At 47.1% G+C, this 10,000-nt stretch overlaps 2 protein-coding genes across 3 annotated transcripts in view; both read left to right on the forward strand.

The window, feature by feature from the left end:
- Window positions 1–284: 284 nt before the first annotated feature.
- LOC306841612 (low affinity immunoglobulin gamma Fc region receptor II-a-like) lies at window positions 285–2,611 on the forward strand (the record flags this gene model as incomplete). Its single annotated transcript, XM_079371557.1, has 8 exons — window positions 285–330; window positions 464–496; window positions 607–734; window positions 1,346–1,466; window positions 1,730–1,981; window positions 2,058–2,189; window positions 2,271–2,342; window positions 2,535–2,611. The coding sequence occupies exons 1-8, from the start codon at window positions 300–302 to the stop codon at window positions 2,609–2,611; spliced, it is 846 nt and encodes a 281-aa protein (XP_079227683.1). The 5' UTR covers window positions 285–299.
- A 440-nt stretch (window positions 2,612–3,051) lies between these two features.
- LOC306841101 (arfaptin-1-like) overlaps window positions 3,052–10,000 on the forward strand; it is a 7,536-nt gene continuing 587 nt past the window's right edge. Inside the window, exons 1-8 of one of the 2 annotated variants that reach the window (XM_079370763.1) lie at window positions 3,052–3,341; window positions 5,160–5,271; window positions 6,719–6,806; window positions 7,027–7,136; window positions 7,232–7,453; window positions 7,562–7,719; window positions 8,042–8,216; window positions 8,299–10,000. The exon at window positions 8,299–10,000 is cut by the window's right edge and continues 587 nt beyond it. In XM_079370763.1, the coding sequence (XP_079226889.1) occupies window positions 5,197–5,271; window positions 6,719–6,806; window positions 7,027–7,136; window positions 7,232–7,453; window positions 7,562–7,719; window positions 8,042–8,216; window positions 8,299–8,454 (984 nt within the window). In that variant the 5' untranslated portion in view covers window positions 3,052–3,341; window positions 5,160–5,196 and the 3' untranslated portion in view covers window positions 8,455–10,000. Of the gene's footprint in view, window positions 3,342–4,397; window positions 4,489–5,159; window positions 5,272–6,718; window positions 6,807–7,026; window positions 7,137–7,231; window positions 7,454–7,561; window positions 7,720–8,041; window positions 8,217–8,298 lie in introns of those variants that run through there. The other variant, XM_079370762.1, reaches the window with a different exon arrangement.

Genomic DNA, 10,000 nt, shown 5'->3' on the forward strand with positions numbered 1-10,000 from the left:
AAAAAGGTAAATAAAATAAAACAAGGTAACAAAGATAAATAATATTTACATAAATAAAACTAAATGTGCAAAAAGTACAAAGTTAAATAAAAATGGAGTATAAAACAAGATTATAAGAAAAGTGAAACTATTATGTTATATTATGATATTATTTAAATTCAATTCTAAAAAAGCTGAACTTTTGTCTAAAATGAAAAAGAAACGCAGCCTTCCTGTTTGACTGTCGAGCACTCTGAGGCGTTAGAAGTGCACGTCAGGAAGTCTGCAGGTTTCAGTCTGTCAGCGAGCAGCAGGTCGGGATGGACGTGTCGTCTCTCTGTCTGCTTCTCTGTAAGTCACGTCTCAGTCTTCTGTTTCATTCAATCAGGTTTTGACTTTTACTGTTACGACTTGTTTGACTTCATGTCATATTATTTCTGTCCCATCATTAAAAACATTCACCTCTTCTTCTTCGTTTATTTAGTGCTGAGTTCTCTGGACTCTGGGGCGGCTCGAGGTAGAAAAAACATCCATTTGTTTAAATTAATGTAAAATGATGTAATAATCCGGTATAAATTATTCTGTCTCTCATTCCCTCTCACCATCTCGTCTCTGACTTCGACGCAGTCTCTCTGACGCTGTCTCCAGATAAATCTCAGTTCTTCAAATATGAATGTTTCACTGTGAGCTGTGAGGAAGAGGAGGGCGATCGTAAGTCCACATGGAGAGTGATGAAGAGGACGAAGGACGGACAGGTTTGTCTTAAAAAAACATACTTTCACACGGCCGCCAATTTCCTCCAACGTTCAAAGTAGTAGGATGACACTGTACGGGGGGGGGAATGTTTTGATGACTCAGCAGTTTTGATTGGATGAAGGATCAGAGTTATTCACAACAAGGCGTGTAGCTGAGCTGATTGACAGGTGGGCGCCGGGTAACGGTTTGTCAGGAGGCTTAAAACCCGCCTCAGCTCTCAGCCTGTCGTTAGCTTGACTCACAGTTAGCCTGAGACAGCATTTCCAGCACGGAGACCGCCATCCATGGGACTCCAGCGCCCCCTGCAGGGACACACGGGGGACTCCAGCGCCCCCTGCAGGGACACACGGGGGACTCCAGCGCCCCCTGCAGGGACACACGGGGGACTCCAGCGCCCGCTGCAGGGACACACGGGGGACTCCAGCGCCCCCTGCAGGGACACACGGGGGACTCCAGCGCCCCCTGCAGGAACACACAGGGGACATCACTCAGGGAGTGACCTTGAGTTTGACCTCAGTTGAAAATGGCCGCCATGTAACATGGTGAATGTTCATGTTAGTAAATGATTGTTTTTCTTCACCTCCATTTTCTCTGGTGCGTTCCTGTACAGGTGACTCCATGTTTGTCCTCCTGCACCGTCGCTACTGCGTTTCCCAATACGGACAGCGGGGAGTACTGGTGTGAGAACGAACAGGCAGCAACCAGCAACAGCGTCAACATCTCAGTCGCTGGTAGGCTGTGGGCTTAACATAAAATCACTCAAGGAAGCACCTCATTGGTCGTTTATTTAACAGTTCAGGGAGGGAATTTGTAAACAACAGGCTAGCCAATTAGCATCTCAGTTAGCTGTTTTACTCTGCTGTCCAATGGGGCGGCGCCGCTGGAAATCCAAACAAAAAAGCTCAAATCACAGGTGGAAATCGACGCCTGGGATAATCTGATATTTGTAGAAAGACGTTTGAATAACGTTTTTGATGTTATTTCCTGTCCTCAGCTGGTTCTGTGATCCTGGACAGTCCTGGACTTCCTGTGACGACGAACGATAACGTGACCTTGAGATGTAAACTTTTAGAAACTACCACCTGCTCGGCTCAAATTATTGAATTCTACAAAGACGACGTCCGTGTTGGTGACAGCGCCTCAGGACAGCTGAGTCTGTCCCCAGTCTCCAGGTCTGATGAAGGACTGTACAGGTGCAAGATCCTGGGATGTGGTCTATCACCAGAGAGCAGACTGACGGTCAGAGGTAAGATCGTCCGGAGATTCTTGTGATCTCAAAACATTCAATATAAAATCTGTTGAATCTGTCGGGGTCTCTGCAGCGCCCCCCGCAGGCCACGATGCTCCAGCTCCACTGCTGTCTTTCCTCACTCTGCTGCGCCCCCTGGTGGTGGGTTGTCCTTATCTGCTGTCCACCATCTTACTGGGACTCATACACAGAGGGCGGCTGAAAGGTGAGAGACAAAGTCAACGCAAAGACACGAATCAACATTTTAGAACTTTCTGACCACATTTTCCCTTCCCTTGTTTTTCAGCGCAGCGCGTCCGGAGAAGGAGGCGAGCGTGCAGCGACGTGGTCATGGAGATGGAACGCTGCAACACGTCATGTGACAGTTAAGACGGATTTCAAGCAGAAGGAAGAAGACAGGAAATCATCCCATCGTCGCCTCTCACTTCCTTCATCCTTCACTTTTTATAACTTTTTATAACTATAAAGATTTTATATCCGTTCAAAGTTCAGTCAAATCATTTCTATTTTTGTTTTTCCTCGTAATGGTTCATTTTTTTTCCGTGTTCAGCTTCATTTGAGATTCACACCTTCGTAGCGTTTCACGGCGGTGGGCTTGAACAGGAAGTCGTCATGTTTGAGGTGTGAGCTCTGCCTACATGTGGGTAACGTGTTGCCGCTCGGACACATAATCATCAACCGATGTTTGAGTAATAACGAAGGTGTGTTAAAGGTAGTGAAAGAGGAACGAAGAACAACATGTATGTCCTTGTTTCCCATCAGGCGTTCACTCTCAGTCCCCCCCTCAGTCCTCGTCTCTCGTCTTCTGACTGTTTATCTGACTTCACTGTTTGACAGCGTCAATAAATATCAGAAGAACCAAACAAAAAACTTTTAAAGGAATCAAGTTTAGAAATGTGACCAAAACTGTCCAAACACCAGAAGAAGTAAATGTAGCTGTTGAAAATGTAAAGAGTCTCTGGCGCCCCCTGCAGGCTGTGACAGTCAACACACCGTAATTTAAGGCCAAAAGACCGGAGCAGCTGGGAGCAGCGCTGCTTTTCCTTTTTCAAGACTTTGAGTTTTACCTGCGCTTAGCACCGCCCCTCCGGTGTGCACAAACACGACCGATCGAGCATCCACCTTTAAAAAACAAACGAGCTGGCGAACACTTCCGGGTACCTCCGACTTTTCCCCTGACTTCAGCTTCACAACTTTTGAACCGAGTCAAAGTGTTACAGGTAACATAAGAAGTTTGAACGTGAGAATTCAGACGGAAAGGAGGAAATACGACGAGAAGAAGAAAAGAAGAAGAAGAAGAAAAGAAGAAGAAGAAGAAGAAGAAAAGAAGAAGACGTTTGTTTTTAACGCTGTTCAGGTAAAAACCTTCATTGTGACACCTTTAGATGAAAACATGATCAGACAGTAAAGTTTGAACTTCTACACATGATGCACAAACTTTAATATGTGTTTAAGTCTTTTTAATAAGTTCACCTGAGGGAGAGAACATCATGTCTTTAGTGAAACACTTTTAAACAATCAATAAATCAAACAAACAGAAGACACATCAGCACTTTATTTAAACTTTCCTTCTTTTATTCATCATGAATAAATTATCTTTGTTTTACTGTAAAACATTTCTGATGCAAAGACAAAATGTCCAAATGAAATCCTCCATCCCTCATTTGAACAGAAACACTGACGTAGCTATGGACCGTGACGTCATCGCTCCGATACACAGACGCGTCATTACGTTCATATCGAACCGGAAACCGCTGGAAGGTTTTAATGGTGTTGCCTTTTTTTTTTTTAAAGTACTTTTTTTATAAGGACAAAGACGGTTGGATTTCAGCCTGTTTATGCTGTACACGCTGGCTCAGTGGGTGGCGAGGAGGTTGCTGGTTTGAATCCCCCCGTTGGAGGCGAACCTTCTCTGCAGAAACTCCAACAAGTTCATGTGCAACAACTCGGCCTCGTTTTTCTGACGTGTCCGAGTGCACTTGAACGCACCATGAGTGTCTTATCTGTCTGTTTTTAGGGGGTCAGATTTTGGATGGATGTCAACAACAGATGTTATTTTTTTAAAGTAAAAGTTGAAGGTGAAAGTAAACGGCGTCTCTGTGACGTGATGTGAGTCAGAGATAACATCATGTCGTGCATACCTTCAGTTTTTACCCTCACAAGTTCAACCTGTTTGGTTTGTTTTTTACTGGTTTTGTCGGCGTGTGGAAGTCAGAAGATTCTTCCTCTAGAAAAGCAGAAGTGTTCATCAGTTCCACTCTGTGGGTCACACATCTGTAAACAAACAGAACAGTGAGACGGTCCTGATCGTGTGAGAGGTCAAAGTTCAAGCTTTTGTGTTTTATATCATAAACACGAGACGAGCGGACTCTGGACTCTCTGTAGGAGACGTTTTATTCATCATGAATACAAAGGTTGAAGAAGAGGAAGAAGACGGCGTGAAGGAGGATGTTATTAATGCAACACGTGATGGTGACCAGAGATAAGAGACGACGTCCAATCATGTGTGAGAAGGACGCCATGTTTGTATCTGTCTTCTTTTATCACCTCAGAAACAAAAGACTGTCTGTTTCATGATCACGACTGTCAGGTCAACAGGTCAACTTTATTCATAGTGCGTCACGTGATCACTGAGGGGGGGAGGGGCCTAGTGGACGAGCACGCACGCGTACGTACGTCCTGAAGGTGTGACATCACAGCCAGAACAAAACCCTCAAACGGCTCTCTGAATACTCAGCGATCATCTGAGGGAGAGATGTCGGGTTAGAATCCAGAGGAGGCCCTGCGGTCTGTTGTACTTCTCTCCGTCCACCACTAGAGGCCGCTGTTTAACCACACTGACTTCTCTCTGTGGTTTTTATTGAACCAGGTCCTTCTCCTCCAACACACACCCAAGCTGTTTGTACTCCAAGAACACAAGCTTGTGATAGGCTGACAGCGAAGGACCAAAGATGTTCTATTAAACAGGAGCGCTCTGCTAACAGCTCACTGGAGAGACAATGAGAGTTGAGTAGTAAGTAGAAGAGCTGAGCGGTTAGAGAGTCAGAGAGCAGGAGAAACACACACCTGGATGTCAGAGGTCACACACACACTAACCACTAAGCCACCGGCGCCCTCCTTCATCAAGTTTTTTTTTTGAAGTAGAATTGTAACATTTTGACTGTTCTGCCTGTAGGGGGCAGAAGAGAGAGAGAGAGAGGGGGAGGAGCAAGATGATGGAGCCGGTGGAGCTTGAAGAAAGCGTCGGCCCGACAACCAACGGCACGGACCAATCACATCCTCCCACGGTAAGAAAGTTCGTTTTCGATTGATTGGAGAAAAATAATTTTTATGTCTCTGTCGCTTTTTTTCCGCCTGTTTTTGTTTTTACAGGTAACAAAATCCCCGACTCGTAACGCCTTTTAATAATCGATCAATATCATCTGAAAATCAGCCGACTTAATGAGCTGCTAACATCAGCCGTCTCTGTACGTTCTGGGATGTACACACACACACACACACACACACACACACACACACACACACACACACACACACACACAGCACTGCTGTCATGTAACAACATGTTGGACTGTCCCTTTAAGAGCTCATTCAAGAAACCAGCAAACGCCCGGTCACAACCAGCTTCCTCAACCTTTAGAAAGAGCAAAGATGTGTGTGTGAGGTCAGCGTGTGTGTGTGTGTGTGTGTGTGTGTGTGTGAGGTCAGCGTGTGTGTGTGTGTGTGTGTGTGTGTGTGTGTGTGTGTGTGTGTGTTTAAGTGTGAGAGATGGATTGTGCGTCACTACATGCCTTACTGTCTCTTCAATGTGACACAGAAACTTTGAGCCGAATTCCTCTGACCCAGCATGGCCTCCACAGGTGTGTGTGTGTGTGTGTCTGTGTGTGTGTGTGTGTGTGTGTGTGTGTGTGTGTCTGTGTGTGTGTGTGTGTGTGTGTGTGTGTGTGTGTGTGTGTGTGTGTGTGGAGCCTTATTCTCTTAACTTCACTTCCTGGAAAGCAAAATGAAAACACAGCAGCAGATTGACGTGGAGGGGATTTATTTATCGTTAATAGAAGACGACGGCGAACGCATTAGGTGTGTGTGTGTGTGTGTGTCTGTGTGTGTGTGTGTGTGTGTCTGTGTGTGTGTGTGTGTGTGTGTCTGTGTGTGTGTGTCTGTGTGTGTGTGTGTCTGTGTGTGTGTGTGTGTGTGTGTGTGTGTGTGTGTGTGTGTGTGTGTGTGTGTGTGTGTGTGTGTGTGTGTCGGTGTCGTTACCTCTCATCTGCGTCAGGTGACCATTTCCTGTCTTGAGTGTTCCGTTGACCTTTGATCTCTCTGCCTGCCGCCAATCACAACAAGGAGCCGTCATCTCCGTGGCAACCTCACAACCTTTTGATCTGAGTTCTGATTGGCCCCCGGAAGCTCCGGTTCCCACGGTGATTCCTCCGGGTGTTGTCACGATGCTTTGACTTCTGACTCTCCCGCTGATGTCGTCCTTCCTGGAGTGATGGAGGCTTTGTGCTGCATTTAAGGACTGTAGGAAATCTGAACCACCCTCCTAAAGCTGAGGTCGAGTCTTTCTTCTAAATAAATCACATTGTGAAGGAGGTCGGTTCAACATGGCGGCAAAACGACATCCAGCAGTCTGAACCTCGTCTTGATCTGATTGGACGCCACTTGACTTTGGTTTCACGCTCACATTTAACGACCCGGTAACCATCAGCACTTGCCTCACTTTCTCTACTTTTCCAGGAAGAAAACGGCAACCACGGAGACGACGCCAGCTCCCGTCCAGCTGAGGCCACGCCCGAGGTCACCGTGGAAACGGAGCCGTTTGAAGGTAAAAGCAGTAAAGGAGTACTTTGACCTTATAGAGCTCAGCAGTGTGGTTCTCCACGAGCGACCCGAGTGTGAAACGGTGGAACATGTCTGGAATGGTTTTATGCTAATGTTAGCTCGCTAATGTTAGCTCGCTAATGTTAGCTCACTGTGACGGGCTCAGACAGCGCTGATGTTGGCGAGTAACTCGTCCCTGTAACTCAGTTTGTTGAATTCTTCAGCCACACCAAAGAAAGCAGGAAGTGAACCTGTGGTCATTCAAGGCAACAACCAGAACCCGGCCAGCGAGAAGCTGCAGAGAGTCCGGAAGTGGAGCATCACCACGTATAAGGTGAGACTTTGATCCGGAGCTCAGTATTGAAGTGTTGAAGTCGTTCCTGATGACCACGCTCTCCGTCCCTCCCTCCCTCGCCGCCGCCGCCGCAGTGCACCCGGCAGGCTCTGTCAGAGAAGCTGGGCCGGGGATCTCGTACGGTGGATCTGGACCTGGAGCGTCGCCTGGAGCTGCTCAGAGACGACCGACAGCGCTACGAAAACATGACTAAGCTAGCTCAGGCGTTAGCCAATCAGCTCGCTCAGATCATTGTTACCCAGAAGACACTGGGGGATGCCTTCAATGAGCTCAAGGTCAAAACACCAACGCTGAACGTGAGTATTAAAAGTTCTTCTCCGGTTGTTCTGAAGTCAAACCCCCTCTGGGTTTGTTGTTCTCGGCTCTGTGTGAACGAACCAATGAGAGCTCGTCTCATCTCTCAGGTGGAGTTCGGGCTGAACGCAGAGGCCCAGAACTTTCTGTCAAAGAGCGGCGAGTCTCTGACGGAGGCCGTTAACGCCTTCACGTCAGACATGAACACGCTGCTCAACAAAACCATCGAGGACACGATGATCAACGCCAAGAAGTACGAGGCGGCCAGGTGGGCAGAAAGCACACTTCCTGTTTCCTGTCAAATGGTTTAAAAAGTGTTTGACCTTGGAAAGTGTTTCAAGAGTAAACGGTCTGACGTAGAAGCTAATATCTGCTCCAACAGGGGCGGGGTCTGCAGAAAGGAATTCCGGGAAAATCCCAATTTTAAAGTACTCGTATGAGTTTTCACCTTTTATCACTCATGCCTTAAGTTGTGAATAAGGTTGAAAAGGATTCTGGGAAATGTAGGAAATTGGTTTAGGAAATAAATAAGACGAAATTGGTTGGAGAGCTTTTCCTCCGCTGACCTGGTGAACGTGTCCGTCCTTCAGGATCGAGTACGACGCATACCGAGTGGACCTGGAGGAGCTGAACATGGGGCCGCGCGACGCCAACACGCTGCCCAAACTGGAGGCGGCTCAACAAGAGTTTCAGGGCCAGAAGGAGAAGTTCCAGAAGCTCCGAGACGACCTGACGGTCAAAGTGAAACTGCTGGAGGAGAACAAGGTGAGAGAGGAGGGCGTGGTCGCTCTGCGTTTGAACCACAGACGTGTGAAAAAAGCTCCTCATTGTCTCGTTTCATCTGCAGCTCAAAGTCCTCCATCACCAGCTGTTGCTGCTCCACGCCGCCGTCGCCGCTCACAGTTTATCATGTCACAGCTTCCTGGAGAAAAACCGCCGCCAGGCCGAGGAACTCCTCGACAACGGCAGCGTGGGCGCCCCCTCCTGGCTGGAGGACAGTTGACATGGGAGCTGCACGGACGCTGGACACGTTTCAGGAGACACGGATGATATTTCGACCGCAGCAGGAAATGAATTAGTATGAAATGTGGGAGGGTTAGTTTATTTACACCAGAGTCTGATTTAAGTTTGCTTGTCTGGGACTGAAGTTCTTGAATCCAGATTGTTCGCTCCAGAAATAAAAAAACCCCGTAGATTATAAATAATGTTGTGTTTTGAAGAGCTCCCCCTGCAGGACTGGAAAGTCTTCAACGTTTAGAATGAGATCAGTTTCCAGATCTGTAAATATTGTGAAACTGCACAGGAAGCTTTGAAGAAGTCGATCAATGTTCTCTTGAGATTATAGTCAGCACAAAGGGCTCTGAAGAATGAACTCTGTTTTTATATTCTTGGTACATTTAAGGACTTCCAGCACTTGTGACTTGTGAGCAGTTTAACAGAGACACAGTCATACGTAGCCCTCCTGCCTTTCTTTCCTCTGTCTTGGTGTGTTGGGGAGTAAATCCATCTAATCCTTTATGAGGCACTAAGCCTTTCTTTGAACTTTAAAAAATCCTCAGCCACTGCAGTCAGAAGCTCACAGTGCCTCAAAGTGCCTCCACACTACTGCAGGGAAACATGTTGTGGCTGCTCGGTGACTCCAGGCTGCTTCTGTCGCTGTTCTCACTTTTGATGCTCATCATTCAGGGGAGATCATAATCCAAAGATACCAGTTTCCCCCCAAAGAACAGTTTATGTTGACGATGTTGTCTTGTTCGTTGGTGACCAAAGGTTGGACTGCTGGTTTCTTCTCTGGTTCCTCCATGCAGCCTGTTGAGACCAGCTGATTGGTAGGAACCAAAAGACTGTGCTGTAGGTCCGTGATGATGCCTGGAAGATGTAGTTTCTGCAGGACCTGGTTATGAACCGACGCCCCGTAGCTCCTCCACTTTTAAGACTCAAAGGGGTCAAAGAGAGGCAACAACCCCAAAGAACAAACACTCGCTGTCGTCCCATTATATCAGCTGCCAGTGGTTTGATGTTTATTTCACACTCCCTGTTTTCAGATGCTGCCGGAAAACAGCTTCAAAGTAGACAACACTGCCCCAGTCCATGACCTGCCCATGAACGCATCCGTCCCTGTTTGGCTAACAAGCTAGCTCCAGATTATGTCCCAACAGGACCTCTCTGGTTTGATGATGACCATCCCTGCGTTTAGTGTACTCAGGAGGAAGATCAGGATGTTGAAGAGACCAAAAAAACGTCCCTCTACGCCGACGATGCCGTCTCATTCGTTGGTAATGAAACGCAACACGACGTCAGGAGTCCAAAGTTCAGGCGTTCATTTGCTCCCTCTGTTTTAAAACTTTATTTAATCCGTGTTTCACTGTTGACAAAGCTGCATCAGCTGGTTTACTTCAAACCTGAGGGACCACTTGGATCCAATATGGCCGCCTTCATGTGAACCAGCACTCGTCCGTCTTTCTCTTCTCTGGTAGACGTGACGACATGTTTAGCAGTAAATCAATCATTGCTCATGTGTGCTTCAGTCACACTCCGTGTACATTTCA

Source organism: Symphodus melops, assembly GCF_947650265.1.
Source record: "Symphodus melops genome assembly, chromosome: 20".
NCBI classification, from domain to species: Eukaryota; Metazoa; Chordata; class Actinopteri; order Labriformes; family Labridae; genus Symphodus; species Symphodus melops.